Raw genomic sequence first — 25,026 nt, 5'->3', positions numbered from 1 at the left:
AATTCTTCATTGTGAGGGTGGTGAGGCACTGGCACAGGTTGCCCAGAGAAGCTGTGGATGCCCCTGGCTCCCTGGAAGTGTTCAAGACCAGGTTGGATGGGGCTTTGGGCAACCTGGTCTAGTGGAGGGTGTCCCTCCCCATGGCAGGGGGTTGGAACTAGATGGTCTTTAAGGTCCCTTGCAACCCAGGCCATTCTATGATTCTATCTCCCAAGAGTAGAGAGGCACCAAGCCCATCCTGTTGCAACTGAACTAATCTATATTCAGTTATGGAAGAGTACCGGAGCCAGCAGGATTGTGGGCAGGAAGGAACAGGGTTCCCACTCAGAGTAGCTCACCTCCAACTGGGAAGGGCACTTGGCTGACTGCCACTGCCACATAACCTCTAACTCAAGGAAACAGAAGAACTGGTACCATGAGCAAAGCATGGTTCCCAAAGGGCACCTGACATCCTCTCTTGGGTCCCTATACCATTTATGGAGAAGGGGAGGTGTGTGACTGAGAACTGGAAGATCTTCAGATCTTCCTCTGAAGAGGATTCCTTCTGATTACCTCTCCCACTGACAGGGAATTTTTCTGGATTTCCCACTGGGCCCAAGTGGTTAAAAGTTTGGTGAGGCAGCATCTAGGTTAAGCACTGTGTTCACTGTTCAAAATACTGCCAGGTCCAGCATAGACCCTGATGGATCCCATGCAGTATATGCTCCCAGATGGATGCAGAGCCCACCTGACCTCGCACCCGTCATACAGTGCATTTTCTATATTTCTCTAGCATGAAATCATCATGTGAAGTAGCTCCTACAGGTTTACCACAGCCACACCTACATGACCCAAATGACATGACACCTCCCTAACTGCCTCCATGTCACTTCTATGAAGATAAGACCCAGCAGATTGAGAAGACTGTAGTTGTATTGCCTGCCCTGCACAGCTCATTAGCTTAGGTGCACAAGTGTGTGAAGTTTGCACACACTCATTGCACCCACTCAGCCTTTTGATGCAGACAGGCCTTATAGTCACTCCAAAATGTCACGAGCACTCTGCTCTGTCCAAGGACACCTCCTTGGTGAAGGCAGGTGTCCTCAACATGAGCCAGCTGGTAGCCCTAACCATCATACTACAAATCTGCAGAAGAAAACTAAGCCAAACACTTGGTGTGTGGACAGCTACAAACCCAAGTGTCTGCTCAGTAACTGATGAAAAAGACCGAGCTGCAAAGAGAAGATTTACTTACATTTGCAAAGAACATTTTTTCCTCCAAAGTTAAGGAAGCATTTTCCTTTATGAACAAGTTTGTTAACAAGCTGTGTAAGCACAGATTGTGTTTCCCCCTTGTCAAATTTTATTTTGGAAACACAGGCATACCAAGTTCTTGAGGTATGATAACCTTGCCAGCTCTGCCAGAAGGTCTTTCCTGCCAGCCTCCACAAGGACTTGCAAATGCGTATTTGCTATATGAAACTTTTCATCAGGCATGTGGCTCAAATACAGGCTATAGATTTGTTTGAGTTTAGGGATCATTTTCTAAAATGGTAATGGTTTCAGTAAGAAACTGCCGGTTCCAATAGATCAGAAACTGTCTTCTACCACCATTAACATGTTCATTATGCAATTCTGGTAATTCTGGAAAAATAGTCTCGGCATTTGGTGTTTCCAAAATAGGGATAATAGTAGTTATTTACTCTACAAGGGGATGAACCCTGTGAAGCTCTCAAACACTACAGCGATGGGGACCATCCTACATCTAAGGTCTCTTCAGCAGCATTAGCACCTTGCAGATGCTAGTTTGTAATCAGAGCAAAATAATAGCAGTGCTGGGGCTAATTTAGCACAGCAGGATCTGTTCAAACACGTGCTGCTATGCCGAGCGTTATGGCCCCAAATGCAGCCCTGGCTGCCAAAGCTGGGTGTGGGATCATTCTCCAAGATGCCTCTGAAGAACTATCCTGTTAACGGTGCAACGCTGTAACACGAGGACTCTGCTTTTATACTGTATTTTGCACTTGGAAGATCCTCAAAGTTTTATAAAATACTCATGGCGTTATAGTGTTTATAGTATAGTTTTACTTCTAGGAAAACAATAGAAATGTTAACATCCATTTGCTGTTGGTGTTTTGCTGGAGATGTGGTGGTTTAAGGACATAGGCAAGAGAGGTGGAGGTGAGCAGGCAGAAGTCATATCTTCTGTTAGGGTTTCAAAAAATGAGAGAAGCTTTTGGGCACACAAACTCACCCTGAGACAGGTATCATGAGCATCATCACTTCTGTACTGAATGTATTTAATCACAAACTTTAGTACCCGTGCTAAGAAGATAATGCATTAAATTTCATAGAGATACTGGTTTTAGAGCATGTTATAATCACCCTTCCACATTTACCTAAATCTCCAAGTCCACAGGCTATAAACCATCTTGCTTTTCCTTTTAGGACAAAAATATCTTAGCATCTTTCTTTCTTCCTCCCTCCCCTGCAGAACATACCCTTCTCCTACAGGAATTAGCTCCATTTTCCCTGGGAAAAAGCCATTTTCTGTTTTAGAGATGACCAAACTGATCCATATCTAATCAAACCCTGAGCAATAATTTTTGGCTTTGCATTTAACTTTGCAGTTAACTGTGTCAGCCCTGAAGCTTTTTTTACCAACTATACCAGTTGGCCCAGTAGAAGCTATTACTTCTACCTACCACACAGGTATACAAAAAGAAAATTAAACAAATCAGAATAATGCATGATTTGTTATCATGCTGAGCATCACCCAGAACCGAGCAAGGACTGATTAGCCTAACCAAAACCTGGATTTTCTCTCGGAGTCTCAGTTTTGCAGCACCTGAAAGCAACTACATACTGGTAATGGTTTGGGGAACTTCGTGTTGAAGATGGTCTTACATCCAGTTGTAAATATATAAGTGTCTCAACACACAGAATTAAATACCAAGGGCCACAATCTGATGCCTCTCCTCTCAAATACTTCCACTGAAGATAAGAAGGATATTTCTCATGAATAATCATAACAAATCTGGCCCTGTACATGAGAGGAGTCTAATCTAATGATCAAATATTATTTCAGAGTATCTAATTAGTTTTAGCTCTCTATCTGGGTTCAAAGCTATCACAGCAATTTGTCTGGCCATAGCACTTCTAAGCTTTGAGAGGAACCTTGAACAAAGACAAACCCAGTAAATTTCCTTTTGGACAGTTCTTCGTTAGCACACTGCGAACATATGTCTCTTGCATCCTCCCTGCCCACGATGGCAGGCAGAGTCTTTCATCTACCATTATTTTCTGAACCTTCATACTGAAGGCAGCCAACTCAAATGCTGTGCTGGCCAAACAGTGCTTGGAAATACCTTGAGTATGATGACAGGAAACATGGAGTTAGCTGTAATGGATAATGCTGAAGGATCATAACTCTTCTATACATACACACACACATGCATGCATGCATATAAATATACACACGCACATACTCTATCAGTGATTCTCCAAAATAAATAGAGTGCAGGGATGAACTCGATAAGAGTTTGATTTAATGTTGTAAACATCAGCAGTTCCCTTCAGGGAGCCCTTTTCACACTTCAAGCAACATTGTCTGAGAACTGAGCTCTTTGTAAACCATGTCCTTTCCCTGGGTGGAAATTATTATCTGGCTCATGCTCTCTGGCACATAATAAACACTCAGGGTCACGGTTACAATTTGCAGAGGCTCAATCCTTGCCAAAGCTTTGTGATTCTTCGGTGTAGGCGGGGATGGATGTCAGCACGTCCCAAGTATCTGGGCTCCCTCTGCACGAGCAGTGGGGAAAAAGGCAAGGGCCACACTCACACCCAGGCACACAGGTGTTTAATTTAGGTGCCAAAACCTCCTTCTCCCCTATACACTCTATACAGGGAGGTGATACATATATTTAATTTAGAAGTCCCAAGTTGCCTTCGATGTCATACTGGCTTCAGCACACAGCTCTAAATCCCATTTAAGGTCACTTGGGAAATACGTGACAGAGCAAATAAATTCACAGCATGCCTTCCAATTCCTGTACTAGCTTCCTAACTGTTGGACCTTCTCCTTTCCCTCTGAGGACCATTTTCTTTCCCTCCGACCCGAGCCTGGAGGATGAATTTGGGGCTGCAGGACCCAGCTTGACCTGACAGGGAGCACAGTGTGATTCTGTCTCTGGAAAAAACTGGTCCTTGGGTTTCTGCTGCTCCCCCTCAATCACTGCAGCCTGAGCGACTGCCCTGAACAGGATGTGGGTTCTGACATGGCAATATATTTAATAAACTTAATTGCTGTCATTAATATGAGCTAGGGAAACATTAAAATGTATCAAGCTGCAGCAAAATTACCCCACTCTTTTGTTACCTTCATTTTCCCTGTCCTTTTTGAAAAGTCACAGTGGAACAACTAAGCAGAACATTGCAGCTTTGCAACACACCGTAAACAGTGCAAACCTCAGTGAAAGATACGCTATAAAATAAATAACTTCTTTTCCAATGGAAAGCATAAGTCACCTGTATATTAAACTGGAGAAATCTGTATAAATGGGCAGATTGTACAGGCTGGGGTGTAATCATTATACCAACAAGTCTTACATATTGTACTGTTTCAGCTACCATACTTCACTGCAATTATTGGCCTCCTTTTCTGCCAACTCCAAGTTTAACATACTGTCCCCCTGCCAAGGCCATTTGATTATAAATAGCAAAACATCACGTAAATGCAGGCATGTGGGGAGCAGATACAGCACAGAAAAGTGGGCCACTGGGAAGAAGTATTTACTTTTTTTAGGGTCTGATCCTGTACAAACATTTAGTCATGTGACTAGCTGGCTGCTCTTGAGCAGTTTCCCGAAATTCAAAGAGATTATTAACCTTAAAAGCACAAACGTAATATCTTGCAAGATCCAGTTCTTGCAAGCCTTGTTTAGAAGTTTTTAATAAAAGCATGTAATTAAAATAAGAGGTATATTTTGGAATCAGTTTGTTCTTCACAAATGTTATATATTGAAACAACAAAATCTCATGGCCAGGTAGCCATCTCATGCACAGTTAACTATTTTTATCACAATCAGATTATAGTGTATATGTTAAGTATTCATGATTTGATATATTTCTTCCGAACTTGTGGCTGATCCCAATGATCTGATACTGCAGGAAAAGATTTCACAGAAGGAAGAAAAAGGGAAAGCTGGAAAATGCCACTACATGGAGCCACCTCATCATATATACTAATTCTCTACCATTTGCACAGCACCAGTGACTTGGGTAGATGTTCTGTGTTCACCTGTGGAGACAAGGAGCCAAACCATGACTCTCACCAAAGTCAATGGCAGAACGACCACTAACCTCAGTGTAATCAGGATTTCACTTCATGGGAACTATAGGGTTCAAAGATGCTTTTCCAGTTATGCTGCTCTACAGAACCAATCCTGAAGACAAAAAAAATACCTTTTATGGGATGGCATTAAGACCTACTTGAAGTGTAAGCACTCTGAAAGAGCGTATTATTTATGGGACCACTTGAAGTCTGCGAAGACAACACTATGTAGACACTATGGAAGGTGATGATGCTAAAGGGGATGTACGCTGAAAAATACATGCTCCTGTGAAAAGGTGGTATGGGATGTGCCCATTATAAAAGGCATGGTACCCTCTCTCTGTTGGCTGAACACTTGCATCCTTATCTCCAACTGCTGCAACACTGAATGCAATCATGAGAGAGAGGAACTGAAGCCTGAACATGTTGGAAACTTAAATATGCCCACTCTGAGAGAAGGACACAGCTGACCATTGGGAGGAAACACAGAGCTTTCCTCCTCCTCCACCGCAAAGGCCTTCCCCTCCTTCAAAGGGGAGGGGAGGATACCATTGCTACAGATATAATGGCTGAAATGAGAAAAGAAACAGTAAAATCCCATTATTTCCTGGCATAAGCAATCTGGGTGGAAACTGCCTCTTGAGCAATGGCTTGGCAAAAAGAGATCCTAGCACTAACTCTGAAATAACAGATAATATCCAGGTGAGTGGTCTTGATTATCCAAAAAGGTATTTTAGTAGCATTTATCACTACAGGATCCAAACCCTCAAAAAATCACTGCATCACTCTCCAGAGAGGCATGTAACTGCAACATTTATGTTACAGGAAGCTTTTCAGAGCAAGGAGGAATGAGATATCGAGTTTTTCTCAAGAGCTCACTGGGCAGGACAGAGACAGTTCTGGAGCCGTATCTCTGGAAACCTCCATGCTTTGCTTTCACTGTATTACTGTCCTGCTCTTTAATCCACTGGTACATATTGTCTCTATGTTGAGGGGAGGTGGATTTGGGATGTGGGGTGGAAACATGGTGAATATTTTAACCCTCCCTACTTTGGTGCCTTCTGCATGTCTGACATCTCGAAGGCTGACTCCGAGTCATGTTTTACATGGTTGGGAGCTAGCCCTGCAAACGAACCGTTGCCTTGCAAAGTCAGCCTGGCAGAAGAAGATCCCCCACCACAGAAATGGGGGGAAACTCATTTTTGAGGGGATGTTTTTAAATGGAACATTGGATTCTGTAGAAAATATCAAAAAGTATGGAGCAGCCTGTGAGTTTCCATTGGACCCTGGCCATGACATGCAAAAGAAAAAAAAAAAAAAAAAAAAAAAAGAAGGAATGAAAACACTTTATATCATTTTGTTCCTTTAGGAGGGCCCAGAAGCTGTGTGTGTTACAAGTGCCACGTTTCTTTGTTGCACTCCAGCAACCAACACAGATGTAGCGGGCCAAGAGCTGGATGCTTATGTTTTGTGTATCTTGGATGTAAGGCTTTGGAAAATCTGCCTCTCAGTTATACAAATGGTCACCTCATTCTCTGCTGGGAGTTGCATTCCCATTGTTTATTCTGTATTTCTAATATTGACTTTTGTAACTTGTTTAATTTCCTGAGGCTCAGGTCAGTATCATTTAGAAATGGTTTGAGGTTTGTTTCTTTCAGCTCACAAAAGCTGGATTTCATTTCCCAACGTTCCTTTTCATCACACAGACAATGCAGTTGTTGATGGGACATTGGAAAAGGGGCTGGTCCAGGTCTTGACTTCTCCTCATCTCCATTTGTATTGATGCCAGCCACTGATGCAGCTAAAAAACATCTGTAAAATGTTTCTCGTTGTCATTGGCATGGAGGGTGAAAAGCAAGAACTCTGCTTTTCTCAATGATTTACATTGCCTTCTGCATCCCAAACCTCTCCTAAAACTTTTTTGTTGTAAAGGCTGAGCCCCAATCTTATCTTCAGCCTAATTCATAATCACAGTGACTGACAAAATGCAGTCAGATATCGGTACATCATTCCCACTATGAAGAAATCAGTGCTATTTCACTGCATTTCTACCACTTTTGTAGTCATAACTTACTGAATGCCTTCATGAGTGCCAAATTGTTAATTAATGATGGGATAATTCATCAGCCTGTGTATTGGTAAAACTTTACCAGCAAGTAAGCCAGAATGGTAAAAATCTTTGAAAGGATTTACTTTCCATCTTCCCAGGACTGCAAGCAGCAATGAGATGAGACAAACCAGTGAGTGTCAGAGAGAGGAGCACAAACCCCTTGAAGCCACACTGAAGTATTTGTTCTAGAGCTACAGCCATTAAGTTTTACTCTGCTTTGAAATGTAACATAATTTTAAGCTGTGCACCAAGTTCTGTCCATTCAGAGCTAGAAAGGTCAAGGAGTGTGTCCAAAACCTACATCTGCTGAGGAAGCAGAGGTGACCGGAGCCCTGCTGATAAAGGTCCCCAGCCTCAGAGGGATGCAGACTCCATCCTCTGACTGATTGTTTCCAACTCCCCGCAGAAAGCAGTGCTACCTTAAAAATCACTGACGACTTCCATGTCCGTGCTCTTCTTACCATGTGTTTTATACTCAACTACGCTACTCGAGGCTGATCCCTGGGCTCAAACTGCATCACCAGGATGCTTTTACAATCCATTGAGCTAGTTATGACATTGGCCTAGCTGCTTTTTTGAGGGGCTATGGAAGCTCAGGCAAAACTTCTGTTCTCCTCCAAACACACAGTTTAATGGTCTTATCCAGCCAGTGATCCAGAAAGGAAATTTTATTTGTGTAATTATGATAGCATAAAAACAGAGTCTAGTGCATACCAGGGGCAAAAATATCATGCCATTGACCCCTTTCTGTTGCAGCTATTATAACAACAAAAATAATATCTTGCTTCATGTATAATGATCCCTGCCCTAAAAGACTTACATCCAGAGCCCGTTTGTGGGTGCACCTGGTAGTGTGGAGTGATGATGCTCGGTCACTGAGGGTTGGTCAAAAGTACACGAACCACTCTTGTTTCAGCTACATAATCTTTGGGTAATGTTGATGAAGTCATCCATGTGCAAAGGTATAATCTAATTTAAAGTACTTAACAGAGGTCTAAATTATTAATACAGTCAGATCAGGTACTTTTTTGTAGGCACTGCAGAGAGATAGCATTGCTATCCCCAATTCAGACTCAACTGATCCCTCTCTAGGGCTTCCTATCTCTTCCATTCAACAAGAGAGGGCAAACAGCATGTGAAACCAGGTCTTCACTACAAGTAGGAGGTGGACTGTGAAGCACAGATGAGGACTTCCTACTTCATGGGATACTCTTGAGTGCTCTGATATTACTTTGGCAAGGACCTTATGAGCAAGTTGATAGCCAGTTTTCTGCACACCTGCAGAATTTGACCTTTTGCCCCAAAATATGATTTCTGGGTTCAATCATTTTGGCATATCCCACTGCTGCACTCTGTACATAATTCAGCATTTCACCGAATCCTTATACAGATAGTGAACAGGTTCATGCATGAGATTAAAGTCCATCATGGTTTTCCAGCAAAATCTGGAGGACAAAGGCAGAGGTTGTAAGAATAAGAGCAGAGAGTTTTTTTGTAGAGGTTAGTATACTATACTGTCCCTATAGTATAGGGGACAGAAAAACCACTTCCACAATGTGGAAGAGCATGTAGAATGATGCTCTCTGTCCTGAGAGTTCCACACAGCAGTGACTGTTGCTTACCAAGGGTGCCGCGCTGCTTGCTCACAGGTGTATCTTTTATTAGGGTCCTTCTCCATCAAATTCCGAATGAAGTCTTTAGCTGTAAAAAAAAAAAAAAAAAAAAAAAAAAGAGAGACAATAATTTAAAGCAATAGGATTGATGCCCAGTTCTGCTGCAGGATGATCAGCCAACAGCACTGACCAGGCTACCAAGTGCCATCTGGCCACAGCACCAGAAATTGCCATGGATCATTTGTCGTTTATTAGTTTAGATATGACCTAAGTGACTTAGGACCAAATCCAAGCTATTTAGTATGGCAGATAAAAGCTGAAGGCATCTGATCCTGCAAGTATATTTAGGAGTGGGATGGATAATTCAGAGTCAGCAGAGAACAAGCCTGCCAGCTCCTGGCTTCCTGGTCACCTAAGTGCCCCTGACCATCTTAGTGGTCTGAAAATGGCCACATCTGCTGGAGATACTGGTAAACCGAGTGGGGAAGGCAAGGTGGAGGTCAGATGCCACAGTGAGAGGAGTTTCTCCTTGATGGCTCCAAGCAATTGCACACACGGGCAGCTGTGAGGACATGTTGTGTATTTAAAAACAAGTTACCAAGGAAAATGGACTCCCTTGGGCATGAGGTAGTGTGTTTTTAATCAATACTAGAATGGAAGGAAGGGAGGTCACAGCATGGCGTGCATCCAGCAGTTTCAGAAGAGAGTAGTTGAAGGAGCCATAGCAAAGCCAAATATGGCAGGAAAATCTTTGATTTAGGTGATGTACTTCCTCTCCCCCCCCCAAAATTCAAAGGGGTCTGCCAGGAGACCTTCATATTTTCTCAGAAAACCCTTACAGGCTTAAAAAACTTCTCACCACATATATTTTTAAGCAATCCATTACAATGATATCTGGACAACAGATGTAAGCAGCATGAAATGTTGTTCTATGCAGAGATAACATGATATATAATCATCTTTAAAATAAAACATTTCTTTTTATATCTCTCCTGCCTTAATCAGTGGTACCAATCAATCAAAAAAAAAAAGGGGATATTTCTAGGGATATTTTTGTCTGATAAAATATTCCTAGAATTCATTTCTTCTCCTTCATGAAATGGCAGACATTCCCCCAGGCTGGACATCGAGCTTGCGTGTCAGTGGCACACGCAGGGTGCAATGCTGAACTGCCTGTCACCTATAGACACCGGTGCTGGCAGACCACACACCGTGCTGGCTCCAGAAGCCTTTAGGCACGTTTGCCTGTAACAAGGCAGTATATCTGCCTGTCAGACTGACTAAAGTTATGGACTAAATGGCTTCTGCACTGGGTGGGGAACTGGGCGAGCATCCGGCCAGCTATCTGGATCTGACCATGCAAACAGTACTCCCGGTTTCTGAATCTGCTTAACTGCCTCATTTGGAAGCCATTAATTTCTTGAGTAATTTGCTGTATACACTGCAGACTCGCTTTGGACCTGCAGTGCAGTTTCAGTAACAGAGACAAACTAGTTTGCCATCTTATTACTAATGATACATAAACCACATGCATTTTATTTGCATATGATGGAGAAATTAAACTGCTTTGCCTTCTTGGGACAGTCTTCTGCTATCTTCAGTTTCTGTTCCAGCTAGGTTTTAGTGCTTTGCGTGTAACTGGACAAAATGGTACTTAATTTGCTCTCCTGCAGAAACAAACTCCCATAACTATTTGAGCTGAAAGAAATGCACATTCCCAGTGGTTTTCAGTTACAAGGAGCTCTGCACATGACGGAGAGTGCGTTCTCACCCCCAGAGGAGGATATCTGCAACAGGCAGGCATGCATGCATGGTTGTTGCAATTAAATGAGTAGTAGCTTCTTACCAGACTCAGAGATGTCATCCCAATATGGAGAGTCGAACTCATACTCTGCCTTAAGGATCTGCTCAAAGAGTTTGGAGTCGTTTTCATCATAGAAAGGGGGATACCCACAGAGCCTAATGGAGAACAAGAAAAGAGACACGTGACCCTTGGACTCCTTTCTGCCAAGAAGGTGAGAAAGAGGGAGAGAGAAGAAGGAAAATGTCTTGTTTAAGACCTGTCCTATAAAGTTTTCTAGCAGGCAAGCACTACTGTGAGAGAAGTTTTTTCAGGGACATGTTAACCCACTTCTGAAGATTGGCACCGTTCTGGACAAAGAGGAAACCCAGTCCAGTTGACCCTACACTGACTCACACAGATATCCCGGCCTTCCTCTGCATGCTTTTGGGCGTTTAGCCAGAGGAATAGTTTTATTACACAGCCATGAGCTCTTCCATCCTATCCTATACATGTGGTAAGCGGGCTACACTCCACATCCACAGAGCACCAGTCCCCCTCATCCCTCAGCACAACCATTGCCCATCCAAGAGTCTTCTCCATATTGGCTTCATTGCTGTTGTTGTCCTTCTGGGTCGTTCTCACCCAACACCTTACACAAGCCACTTACACAAGCTTTAGTCTCTCCCAGACAGCGGAGAGGCAGTGCAGTGGCTCTGCAGACATACTGGCACAGCACAGCCTTGCAAACTGGAGACACACAGGAGGTGACAACACTTACCCCGCCACCTGCATAGCATCAGGACAGCCTTTGAGCACAGTCTGTGGTCTCTATACTGTGCAAGAGACTGTAGCTGTATAGGAAGGCTTGTTGTACATCTGGAGAGCCACTGGCTACCTGCATGGACCTTCTCTCCAGCACAGTGTGGATGAAGAGCTGGTGCAAAGCAGGACAAGGAGCCTCGCAAAGCTATCAGGCAGAGGGCAGGATGCATCTGGGGGTTGTGTCATGCTGTGTCCCCAGGCGCAACGAAGAGGATGTGTGAGAGTCACTCCACCTCTGCAGCAGAGCCTGCACAGGCTGCACATGGACCTGCCGCAGTTGCGGAAACACACAGAGCCTCTCCCTTTCTCACTTCTGCAAGTGATTTTGCTGCCCACATCAAATTGCCTGCCTTGCCTAAGGCTAACAACAGTCCTGTCCTGATCTTCAGTATTTATAATCAGACTTCCCAGAAAATCTAGCCCCAGGACAGCAGGACATTGAACATTATTTGCCTAGTTTGAGCTAAAATAGGCAGGATGCACCCTCCCAGTGCCGCAGTCACTCCAGAGGCAGGGCTCCTCCAGGCCTGCAGAGGTGGGAAAATCATATCCAGCAATGCGTTAAGCCAATGCAGTCATAAAACTCATGTGTCGGAGATCCCTCACATCCAGCCGACGCTGCATGCAGTAGTCTGTCCCTCTCTGTGCAGACATGCCAGCAAAGATATCCCTTCTTCAAGTTTTAATACCAATGTTGCAAAGTGCCAGAGACTGGTCTCAGAGCAACGTGCTCTGAGACTGGTCCAAGGTTTTAGCAAACCCATCCTGCTCACAGTTAAACAGGCCTTTCTGCCTCTATTGTCTCTTATAGAGATGATGTATTTTTTTCTCTTATCTCTAGTCTATGGTGAAAATTATTCTTTCACATACTTTGCCGATATTGAAATGATCTTTTTCCTACAGTTTTCTTAAACCGTGAGTCAATCAACCTCAATAAATCATTTAATTGGAGAGAGTCAGCCATTATAAACAGACTGAAGATCTAGCTGAAACACTACACTACAGCAACAACAGTGCAAGGAGGGGGAACTGTAAGAAATTAAATACTCAAGTTATTTATAACCCAAAGCCAGCCGGCTGCCCTGGAGGTTATTTGAACCAACTCAACACTTGAGGGTGAAAGGAGCAATGTTTTGTTGGCTCTGAAGAGCCAGTGTGCTTGATAAATAATTGAAATGCTGAGTGAGATGTTGATCTGCGTCAGATCCATATTGACCTGCAAGAACTCTACTGAAATTTGCAGCATTATAATGAATCCATTGTGGTTCAACTGAATCAGAAATCTCTCTTTATCTTGCAAAGCAGATGAGCCAGTCCTCATTTGTGTCCCACTGGATGACTGCCATTACCAAAAGCAAGTAAGATAACCTCATGCCAGACAAGCATTTATGTTCAGAGCAGGACTGCATACCTACTTAATGGGCACGCGCTTGTGTATGGGGCTCCATGCAGCAACTCCTACATGAAAGCCAGTGGTGGAAGTGACGTATGAGAAGAGCCATTAAAAATGGTGCATTTAAGCAAATATGGATAACGAAGGAGAAACATCTGGTAACCTAATGCAGAAACTGGATCCACAGCCAGGATCCTACTCTACAGGTATCTATGAAGAACATATACATAACTTGCTTTAATGTAATAAATATCAGCGCTTACATCCCACATCTTGGGGGGGGGTGCACACAAACTGATTTTCACCTTCCTCCTCTTTTGTCACAACCCTCAAGATTTTGGGCGCTCTACTGAGGACTTTGGAAATGCTGGAGTTGACAGCACCAGCACTGCAACTCTTAGGATGGCCATGGGGGTAGAGATGCCCAGGCTGGAGAAAAACAACCCTCCAAAGGAGCTCAGAGTCATCACTCTGTCCCTCTTCCCTGGGGCGGACATTGGGCTCCATATAAGAAGCCTGACAGCCCTTCATTAATTTCTTGCCTTCCTCAGCACTTTCCTTAAACAAAACCAAACTGCTCTGATAAAGCATTTTAAGGCGAGCAGACAGTGCTGTGCATGCCGAGGCACTGGCGGGCTGCTCCAGAGAGAGAAATAACTCTCTTAAAATGTGCACTGTACTAATTACCTTGGCAAAGGTACAAGAGCACAAGTTAGGGCTGCTGTGATTTATACACGCTTGTGGCAGCAAAAAGTAGGAGCAAACTTCTGAGCAGCACAGAGCTGGAGGGCTATAACCCCTGCAAGGGACGGGGGGGAGCAGAGAGACCCTAGCAAGAGCCCCAGCACCTCCAGAACCTGTCAATCCCTTTCCTACACCCATTCAGCACTTCTCCTGCTCCTCTGCATGGCTTGAGTATCTACACATCTGGGGTATCTACCTCCGTGCCTGGGAGGTCACCACAGCCCATCACAGTGGTGCATGGTGGAAGGTCTGATGTATGAGGAGTCAGCATCATGCAGGAGGATGCCAGGGCTGCTGGAAGCTAGGCACAGGGCAGAAGACAGACTCTTTTGGCACTGCTTTTCTCTTGCTGGTGAGAGCTTGAGAGGTGTTAGTCACTACTACAAGTAGTGGGCAGGTTGTGGACAGCCCCCCCGAGAGTGGGCTGAGTGTAGGGCACGGGATGGTCCTGGCTCGGCCAGGGATGGGGATGAACCTCCTGCATAGGGGGACCAAGGATGTTCCTCCAGGAGGCAAATCATTGAGGACCTATAGCAGAAAGCAAGTGAGAAGGGAGCAAGCTCCTTAGGACAGAGGAGGTGGCATGTGGGAGGGGAACACCAGGGCACCCTGGCACAGATCCTTCCTGTGGGAGCCAAAATAATGACTGTCTTGCTGTCCTGTTCCTTCCCTTCAGGAAGACACAGAAGTTTTAACATTACTTTAACATTACTGGCTTTGCAGTAAGGGATGGGAAAGCCCCAGTAAATTAGCCTATCATGCAATTTATGGTTGGAGGAAATCTTGCTGGACTTCCAGCAACTGGGCCACCTTCCAAAGTCCATAATAAGTTTTTATTTAATTCTTACAGAATCAAAATCCCAGCGACCTCATTTCCATCTGCTTGGACATTTCTGTGTGAAAAAAATGACCTCGCTATCAGAGGTTCTGCTGCTTTTCTTTAGATATGCAGAAATACAAAAATAACCCCTCTGTCTTCAATGTGAAAAAATCCTGCGTTGTCCTGGGGGAGCTTCAGGCAGCTATTGTCATCATTTTCTCGCAGTTTTGCCAAATACAAGCTTTTCAGAATTATTTAGCAACCTTATCACATCAGCAACAGATTTTCCCTTAACCTCCTACTCCCAGTCTTGCCTAAAAAAGAATGGGATGCAGATAAGAAAAACACAGGTGGATGTACAAAAGAAAGATATTGCCAGAAGTCATTTCTAGAAGCCATCAGGAGAGCACGAGAGGAATACCAGGAACATCTTCTCCTCACCAAGTGGAGAAAGCAAACCCCTGCAAGCTCTCATTACATATTGGGGGTGATACTAAAGGCTGAATAACCCGTTCACAAGGTCACTGTACAGCCCGTAACACAAGAGGCACCGGGGTTAGTTTTACAAACAATTTCATAGTGAGATTAGAGCAAAGAATTCAGTACGCGCTCAAAGACCTGAGATGTATAGTGTGGGAAGTCATCCAAGCGCTATTTATAGGGATAAACACATGTATTTCGTCTTACTTTGGGAACGGACCCTCATACTGGCTGACATTGGTGCCCTCATGAAACTATGGACATATTAGCATGGGGAATAAAAAATAAATTAAAAAGCAAACAATGAGAGGCAATCATTTGGGGTTGTTTTCCCAGAGTTTAACTGTGTTATCCTGAGCAATCCAACGTGCCTGTGTACATTTTGCTACCACTAGCTCTCCTTCCAGTACCCAACAACTAAGTTATTCCTCATTTTCCTGCTTAGGCTTGTGTGTGATGCTGAGCAGGCAAGATGACTGACCAGCTTTTCCCAACATGTGACTTCAGGATGATGGTGGAAACTTTTTCTGGCATAACATAATTTGTCCTGTCCCTTGTTAATCCTTCCATACAAACATCATTGATGATTTCATGCACATCTACTTGAAAATCGAAAACAACTCAGCAGCAAAGAAGTACAGGAAAGTATGATCCAAGATTTTTCTCCAGATACTCGTTGTTTATAAATAACAATAACAAACCAGTAATTCTCTTGTCCTACCAGTGAACAGAATCAGATTCAGTCTAATGCAGAAGAGACAGGAGGTGTTGAGTATGAATAACCAGGGGTTGAGGTAGAGCACTCTGTGGCACCAGGTGCTTTTGCAGCTTTGGAACATGATCTTCTATTTTTTGCATATGTTAAATTAATCTTCATTATATCAGGTATGCACGCGATCAGTATTTTAGCTCCCTAAGCTTTTGTAATCCCTCATGTGACCCAGACAGTTCCAAAATCCAGCTGCTGGGAATCCAATGAAGTCTCTTGTTGTTCTTATGTTTTATATTTTTAAGATGAACACATTATCAAAACTACCTTGTGACAAGTAGTAAGCCGAGCTCAACAGTGAAGCTGTTTCAAATTGAGAAATATTGCAACTGGAATAACAGGAAATTTCAGGCTGCTAAAATTAGTTTGTGTGAGTAATGACTTCTCATGCAAAACAGGTTTTGATAAAAACTCCGCTGGTGCAGCCTCTGCAATCTGGCTGTCATTAACAAGAAGCATTAGAGACTGGCACCAAAACAAAGGTATGCTTTCCTAAGACATCCTTCACCTTGCGTATCACAGAAACAAACATTTGTCTAGAGCGTCGGTGCCCCACAAAACAGTTTGTTCTTCCAGTGTCATAAACTGGAGGCTCTCATGTGACTGAGCCGGTGTCTGGAGGCACTCAAACCACTTGCCATAATAATAGCTCAAAGCATCTTTAATTTATGCCTGGCTCCTGTGTTGGATTCCCCTGAGTTTCCATCTTCTTAAGTGACAACAGCCTATTCAGAGTGGCTGTGATGATTTGTGGGAGAGGTGGAGAGGCGATGCAGGACGATGTGCTTGGATTGCCCTGTCCATAAATATGTCTCCAACTGGTTTGGACATGTGCAAGTAGCTCCAACTGTGCTGACTGTGGAGAAGGAAACGTCATATCCAGATAGGTGTGGTGATACATTGGAATTAATAACTCCTGCTCAGGGCAGGATTAACCACCAGCACTGCACCAGGCTAGCTATGCTGCTGGTGCTTGCGGCATCTCAGCACCATGTGGTGCTGTGCAGGGTGAGCCCGCTGGCTCTGGTCCCTCCAGTGGTGTGACACTGCTGAGACAGCAAACCTAGATGTTAAACCTGTGCCCATCACTGGTGCTATCAGACACCCCAGTAGGGCTACTTCCTACCAGCTTAGGGAATGAACTCCCTTCCTCTCTGTCTTTACTGTACCCCTGACATCCACTTTCTTATGAGGCCGTGTCTGCGGTTTCTGGCTAATCCTGGAAGCAAGGATGAGATCCAGCTCAAGATTAGGACACGCAAGATGTGAGCTGGGTTTCTAAGCTCCCATTGCAGTCAATAGGGATGGAGGCAACAGAGACTGGAAAGTGATGAAAATGTACCATAAAGCAAATGAAACCATACTGTGAAGGCAGGGGGCTGAGTACGGAGCAGGGTGAGATCCAGTAGCCTCAGCACGGGCATCTGGTGCTATTTGACACGGTCCACGGTCTCCCGCTTGGCCTCCATCTGCCACTCCAGAAGGAAGGTCTCCGCAGTGCGTTACACTTGCCAATTGCCCAGCGTGGCACTAAAGGCGTAAGTTTAGGCACCTGAACGGCACATCCCAGTGAAATGACTGCTTGCATCGACCCAGGCTGGGTTAAGGTGCCCACATGTAGACCCCAGTGCCACTGGAGAAGCTGTTGAGTGCACAGGACCCTGTCCCCAGCTGGCAGGTACGCCATGGGGCTACAAGGGGCTGGACCGTCCTGCAGTCACAGCTTGAGACCAGGCAGGACACTGTATGTGACTAAACCAGCCCTGAGGCTGGTTACCCCATGAGGGTAACCAAAGTGAGACTGGAGTGCTGCTGGCTGTAACAGGAGCTGAAGGATATAGCTCACATGCAGAAGTATTCAAGGAGGTGGTTTGATCTCAGACCCAGTCCCACCCGAGCAGGAGCTGTCTGGCAAACACATTACCATGCTCCTTCTACGGCAACACATTATTGCCATTCATTTTGACCGTACATAATACAAATCAGGCCCTTATTACCTGAAGCACAGAAACCCTGAAAAGGTTTCCTTGTCCTGCAAACATGAATTCATAGGGACTCATTCTAAGTAAACTGATTTAAGCCTTCAGGGTTGGGAATTCCCCGTACAGCAAATGGGGAATTTAGATTTGGGGAGTGTGTATGCCTTTCTTGACAAGCCCAGCACATGCTGATTTGGAAAACAGAACAGGAAACAACTGAGCTGAACCTTGCAGAAAGAGCAACCTTGCTTAGGAAGGGGGAAGGTTTATGGATGAGATTGAAACCTTCCACTTATCGAAGATGTGCTCATTAACTGGGTGGTGGAGGACACATTGTTTAGTACTGCCTCATCCATATTCCTCAGCAAGACACATAAAAGCAACAAGTGAAATAACAACTCTTCCAGCAAAAAAGACCTTTGGTGCATGAGCCATGGTTGAATGCCACTGAAAACTTGGAGGAAAGTGGAGTCAAGTTTATCTCTAGGCAATCGGGATGCAACAATTCACCCCTCCAGTGAGCTGTCAGATGGACATATATTTTCATGGTAAATATCTGTCAATAAATCGAACCTGGGCAGCAGTCAAGCCTGGAAGTGAGGCAGTGTACTGCTGTCTTGAACCTGCAGCCTCCTTCCTCCGACTCTCTGAAGCTGGTATTCAGCAAAGTACTACAAAAGCAACAGAAAAGACTCTACCGAATTGTCCTGCCATAGCTGGCAAGGACTAAAAACGTCAAAAAACCCCAATCCCTAGGCCTTACATGTTCAAGTGTGCTTGTGGAAGATGACAAGTTTGGGTCAGCACACACCATCCTCATCTAAAAGAGCACTAAGGAATGATGTGTGAAGCAGTCTCTGAGGTATTGTGGCATGTCTGCTGTCTTCCTCACTGCTGTAGCATGTCCCGCTGGGCTTTGCCACTAAGTCAGAATCAGCAATGTTGATTTTTGCTTTGTTATGCATAGGTTTTTGCATCCTGCTGTTGATGGTTGCTCTGAGATAAATCCATCCCCCTGCAAAGTTTTGTACTCAACAAGTTTTCAAATATTCATGTTGACTGGCAAAACCAGTCATAAAGCTGGGTTTTAAATAATTAAACATACGTGCAAATAAATATACTCTCTTAATATAAAAAAGTTATTTTGAGTAGCATATAGCTTATGCTCAAGATTAAGTGAAAATGTAAAGAATGAACATTTGCACAGAGTGAATAATAAAGCAATGAGGTTTGTCATGGCAAAAATAGTTCTACTACACCATCAAAAAGTTATTCATGTTGACAAGCCATGAAATGTTTGCATAAGGAGAAAGGGAACAAAGTAGGAATGCTTTAATGCTGTGCCTCATTGGAGCTGCTTTTTCCTTCAGTCTTGTATAACTGTGACAGCTGTGTAAAAGGGAAAAATAAAAAAAAGGGGAAGCACTGGTAATGCTGGCATGAAAAGACATTTGTTTCTGCAGCAAACAGCTACACAGTAGCTCTGTGCTCTCTTGCACAAAAGGAACAGGCTTGTTGTGCTCTGTGTGGCCACCCTGAGTCAGCCCATGGTGACAGCCTGACCTCCTCTCGAAGACCCGCATGAATAGCTCCTGCTTCAAAATCTGCTACACTGCGCAGATGCAACCAATGCAATTGTTATCTGAATGGCATACATGGACTCATGCACCCAAGCCCTGAGAACAGACCATCCCATCAAGACAGGCCCCTAAGATAGAGGGAACCTTCCTACAGTTTCACAGACCACAAGTTCTGCATTTCCTTCTCAACCCAAATATTAGAAGTGATTTCATATACTCATGCACACAGAGCTGTATTCAGGTGATGGTGCCCACAAGTGTTACAGATGCCCTTCTCTGGACAGCACTAATGACCCCTGGTACTATGACATCCCTGTGACCACAGTGGCCAGGACACCTTTGCAAACCTTCCCAAGTGCTGTCACTAGGACAGGAGGTGGCTTACCTACTTCCATGGCTCAAGCACTGAAGGTGGACCCACATCTAGAGTACCGGCTGCCCCATTTCATGGAGACAAGTCTGGACATAAAGGAAAACCTTTTCCCCACGAGGACAGTTAAGCAGTGGAACACATTTCCCACAGACCTCGCGCAGTCTCCGTCGTCAGAGAATTTCAAGACTCAACTTGGATAGCCCTGGGCAACCTAGTCTGACCTCAAGGACCTTCCTGAGGTCTCCTCCAATCTAAATTATCCTTTTAAGCCTTCATGAAGAAGAGTGGCAGGTACTGAATGAGGACAGGCACTAAATCTCCTAAACATATGAGTTCTGAGACCTATCCACCACTTTGGAAAATGCACAAAAGTCCTGATTCTGTAGCTTTCTCAAGAAACCAATCCCCACTCCTTTCAGCAGCAACTAGTCCCATTAGAGGAGCAAATCTCAGCCATGAACGCAGAGGCTTAATGGCTTGATGGAAGAGTGACAGAACTGACAGGGCAGAAATCAGCTCACCCTCTCCTTTGGGACCTTATGGTTGGATGTGTTAAGGAAAACAATCCCTCATTTTCAGTAAAACTCTCAATACTTTGCATTATGTTCTAATGAGAATAATTCACTGCAGTACATGAAAAGCTCTTCCCCCCTGTAGAATCATAGAATGGTTTGGGTTGGAAGGGACCATAAAGATCATCTAGTTTCCTCTGTGCTGTTCCCAGGGAGCAAAAAGCCATTATGGTCATGCCTTGAGAGAGGTGGCCCTTTAGGATATGCCTGTAGGCATGATGCTGTGCTCTGTGGACGTGGCCAAACTTGTTTCTTGTCAAAGCTAACCTGAGCAGGGGAGGGAGTAACTTCGCTAATGTCACAACCTAGACAAGCCCATACTATCCAACACAGTGTAGTTCAGGCGGGAGCAAGGATTTTTGCTTTCGAAGGGTCCTGGTTCGTTTCCTACCACGTCTGCTCAAATTTCAGCCTTTATGTAACTGGGAGGTGTCCAGGGTTCATGTTATCCTGGGTCACAAGTATCAGAGATGAACTTTGTTGGACCAGACGAAGTGGGTAGCTACATTGAGGGAGAGCATGTTGCAGGTCCCAAACCCGTGATTGAAAACCCAACACATACTCACAGGATGTATGCGATGACCCCGATGGACCAGCAGTCCACAGCTTTGCTGTAGGGTTTCTGGGCCAGCACTTCGGGAGCTGAAAATAAAAAGCCAAACAAGCACATGTTACAAGACCAAACATTTAAATGTGGGCAAGAGGTAGGACAATGAAACTTGAAGCTCCCTGTGACCTTGTGTTGCCTTCATATATAGCCCTTGTGTTTGCAAATACCCTGATGTTTTTGAAGCTCATATTCTCACACAGAAGCATGACTCGTAAAGCGGAGCAAATTCCCTTTTTTCTGACTCCAAGGACAGAAAACAAAACCAAGCAGAGAAAAATGTATGAGAGGCAGAGGGCCATCACCTCCCTGTCAGAGGTACTTTAGGACACTTGGAGGAAAATGAGGCCGAGCTTTGCACTGGTGCTAAGATGCACATTCACCCTGACAGCCTTGCAGCTTCGTCGCACCGCGCTGCCAACCCGGGGATTTCAAGAGGCAATTCAGAAAGTGCAGCGTGTCAGGGAGGCGATAAACCACATCTGCGGGAGAGGAAGGAGAGCTGTCACCATACCTCCAACAACTGCCTGCTGAATCCTGCTGGATGTCAGGGTCAGAGGGAGTCATTTGCCCTTCTGCCTCTGGGAACACAGACACCTCAGAGGGAAAAACAAAAAGCAGCAGGAACTGGACACGTGCACAAAGGAACTGAACCTTCTGCCTCTACAGCTTTCAGCCACCATAGTCTGAATTTTGCTAGAAGTGAGAGCCTAAGCATTTATTGAAACTTTTGTGAGTCTGCTTTCCTTTCTTACACCAGTGAGAGTTAAAAAGGTGCATTTTTTGTTTGAGAGCCTGGAGTATTATGTTTTCCCTGTTGGGACCTTTCAGTACAAATGCTTAAATCTATATTTTAAACCCCTGTGACTCTAATCTTTCTCATGTAAAGAAGCTTTTGCTTTTTTCAAAGCAAAATGTCCACAATAATGCAAGAAATCACTGCTTGCAGCATTCCTAAAGCAGACTTGTCACACTGTATTTCCTCTGAGTACTTCGGAGTTCAAATGCTGCAAAAAAATAATGAAGGGGCAAATCCTAGCCAAACATTTCTTTGCTGTTACACCTTTCTCACCTTTCTCTGCTAGGAGTCTTACCAACATCAAAACAGTTAGTTACTTGAAGAATAGTGAAAAAAAAAAAGTGAAACATATAGGTATAGTAAAACTTGAGTCTCACATTTCCTTGCTACATATGCTCTTAAGGACTCTTGAAAGAGTTATCTTCTTAAGCTAGACAAGTCAACAAAACTAAGGTCAAAACTGTCAGCAAGGAAGGGAACAGGAAGTAATAATGAGAAACAGAAAAGACTTTTTCATGCTTGGGCATGGGAGCTTATAGAAGAGATTGAAGAGAAGACAGTGCCCGAGGCAGATGAGGGCATCCAGGCTGCATTTCCACAAGCAGCAGAATGATGGAAAGGGTCAAGTCACACTGGGGAGATATTGTAAAAAGGAAGAAAATCCAGGGGAATGTGGGTAAAAATATAGTTGGTAGTCAGGTTATGAAGACTCTTGAAGGTTGGGATATGCCTCAATCTGCAGTACGGGGTAAATGTTACCCCAGTCTTAAGTCATCCAGCAAACTGAGAGCACTGCATGTATAAAAAATTAAAACAATGGTTCTGTTCATATATTGTTATTCCTAATATGCTGTTGTAATGTGTGAATACTCCAACACCTATCCACTATGTGCCAAAGGAGGTTTCTTTCTGCCACACCTATCATGAACAGCTCCTAACCTGGCCCTAGGTGCTCAGCAGAAACCTGCACCCCAATTCCCGAGAAGCCCCTGACTCCTTCCAGGACATGGGCACATTGCTGTAGTCTATCAAGATAAAGGATAAAATGTTCTTATACAATAGGGGACAGAGCTGTGGAAATAGAAAAGGCACCTAGCTCGCACCCAAAATGTAACTCTTTCCCAATAGCTGGGTCAGAGTCTGTGCGTCAGGTTGGTGCTAGTCAGAGAACAACTTGTGATAAAAGAATAAATCATTGGAAAGCCATCCTATTTGGCCTGCCACTGCCTCCCAGATACCCTGACAGATAAGCTGGCAGAGTCTGGCAAATTTACATTTCTCTTGTATAAAACAGCTGTACCTCAAAGTTGCTCAAGACAACCTTCCCTGACAACCTTGTGTCCCTTATCTTGGCTCTTTCTTTCCCGATTCATCAAAACTTGCCTCCAAGTTTTCCTCTGAAAAGAATATTTTTTCAAAGTGTGTATGAAATAGGATTTGTGAGACTCCATTTCCTTTTTTGTCCCACCTCTTGTGACTAAATTTTGTGACAAAATTATGCTGAAGAAGGGAGTTCATTTTCCCCTGTCCTTAGGTGTTTAGATGTCTTTCAACTCTCTGGTCCTTCCAAATTCCCAATATTTTATTCACATAGTTCTTCTACCTTTGACTGTCTGCCCCTGTTTGCATCATTTTCAAGGCTGGTAAACATTATACATTTTATATCCCCCAAAGAAAATATTATGCAAATGGCTCCTGAACACCAAGGGTTTTAGCAAGCTGCTGACATTATACAGATATGCCACATTAACATAACAGAAAACAAATCTGAGGCGAGGGGATGTGAACTATATAAAGATTCTCCCTCTTAAAACATAAAAGCTGTGCTGGGGTATTTCTCTCTGTTTTAAAGGAGTGAAGAGCACTGATAACAGACAGGAGCTGCTGTGGATGGTGGCTGTGAAGCAGGTAAGAACACCACAGGATCAAGCCCAAAACAAACATGCAGCTATTACCTCCTCTTTGGTAAACTTTAATGAAGAAAGGCAGGAGGTTTAAATAATTATTTTAAGGACAAATGGCTGCTTTTGATTTTTGTTCCAAAGAGCAGACTTGGAACAGGAACAGGAGAACATAGCTAAGCATCATCTGTCTCTGATACACGGAAGACAGAAATATTTAATGAGCTGAAAAGCAAGTCAGAGGAGCTCAGAAATGATGGTAGATCAGTGCCAAGAGGCAAAAGCAGGAGACACAATGAAAAAAATCCAAGATCTGATGGCATTAAAGGATCAACACAGATGACTGAGGAGACAAAACAGCAATAAGGAGAACAGGAAAGTCAAAGCTCCCATTTCTGGCACTGGGGAAATGCCAGCTGAGCAAAGGCTTCCAGTGTTACACCTCCCCAGGGAATCACCGTGCCCTCAAATGCTATGCAACAGTCATCCAGAGATGGGGAAGTCAACGAAGCAAACCTGGACCCTTCTCCGGTACACTGCCCTGCAGATGCTTCATATCCAGGAACTGTGTTTCAGGCCAAGTCAGCATTGCTATGGGCAACACGCAGCAAGTAAAATGTTGGGTAATGGTCCCAGGGCCTCATCGCACCTGCAGGTACGTGAAGGTGTGCTTCCCGGGGCACTCCGCTTCCGAGCCAGATAATCTGTTATTTTACAGCTAGGGATTTTTTGTTTAGTTATGTTTTGGTTTTAATAAGAGAAAAAATTAAAAGGCTTGTTTCGAATGGAGGTTTTAAGAAAAGGTACAGAACAAGAAAGTTCGGAACCCTTTCAGAGCAGTATGCCCTTACCCCCAGTGAGCATAGCTATGCTAATAAGCTCCCTAAAAATGCAGCTGCTGGAGGCCAAAACCAGCAATCCATGTTCTTGCAAAGAGCTCAAGTGATGGGGATTGCTCTGATACTTTAAGCCTGTTGAACAAACTGTGCAAGTCATGAGGGTGCCTGTTCTTCATACCAGCCTCATACTTAAAAGCGATTCATTCTCCTTCACTCCCATGATGGTGCTACTCCCAGCAGATTTTGCTGTCTCACAAGAACTCAGTCTAATGCTATTTTCTGTCATTTATATGGCTTCCCACAAGCTGTATTCCAGAAGGAATGAGGCATTTGAACAAAGGGTAATGGTTTTGAAGATCCCCATAGGAGTGACAAATCAGCAGGCTGCCATAAGTGTGGGAGGAATAAAAAGATCTAAATAGGGTTAAAATAATCAGGGACCAGCTTACATTGGGCAGGGACATAGCTCAACAGGCCAAGCAAATTGGCCTGGTGCAAGCCAGGACTAGTAGTTCAGCTGGTAACTGT

At 44.2% G+C, this 25,026-nt stretch overlaps 1 protein-coding gene across 4 annotated transcripts in view; it reads right to left on the bottom strand.

Moving 5' to 3' along the window:
• The window catches only part of CAMK1D (calcium/calmodulin dependent protein kinase ID), a 235,478-nt gene that overhangs the window by 15,513 nt on the left and 194,939 nt on the right, over window positions 1-25,026 (bottom strand). For all 4 annotated transcript variants that reach the window (XM_054835918.1, XM_054835927.1, XM_054835937.1 and 1 more), the window contains exons 6-8: window positions 20,919-20,994; window positions 10,884-10,996; window positions 9,047-9,125 (exon numbers count right to left, since the gene is read on the bottom strand). In XM_054835918.1, the coding sequence (XP_054691893.1) occupies window positions 9,047-9,125; window positions 10,884-10,996; window positions 20,919-20,994 (268 nt within the window). The remainder of the gene's footprint in view (window positions 1-9,046; window positions 9,126-10,883; window positions 10,997-20,918; window positions 20,995-25,026) is intronic.

Source organism: Grus americana, chromosome 1, assembly GCF_028858705.1.
Source record: "Grus americana isolate bGruAme1 chromosome 1, bGruAme1.mat, whole genome shotgun sequence".
NCBI classification, from domain to species: domain Eukaryota; kingdom Metazoa; phylum Chordata; class Aves; order Gruiformes; family Gruidae; genus Grus; species Grus americana.
The sequence above is the reverse complement of the archived record's forward strand: the minus strand, read 5'-3'. Positions and strand labels throughout refer to the sequence as shown.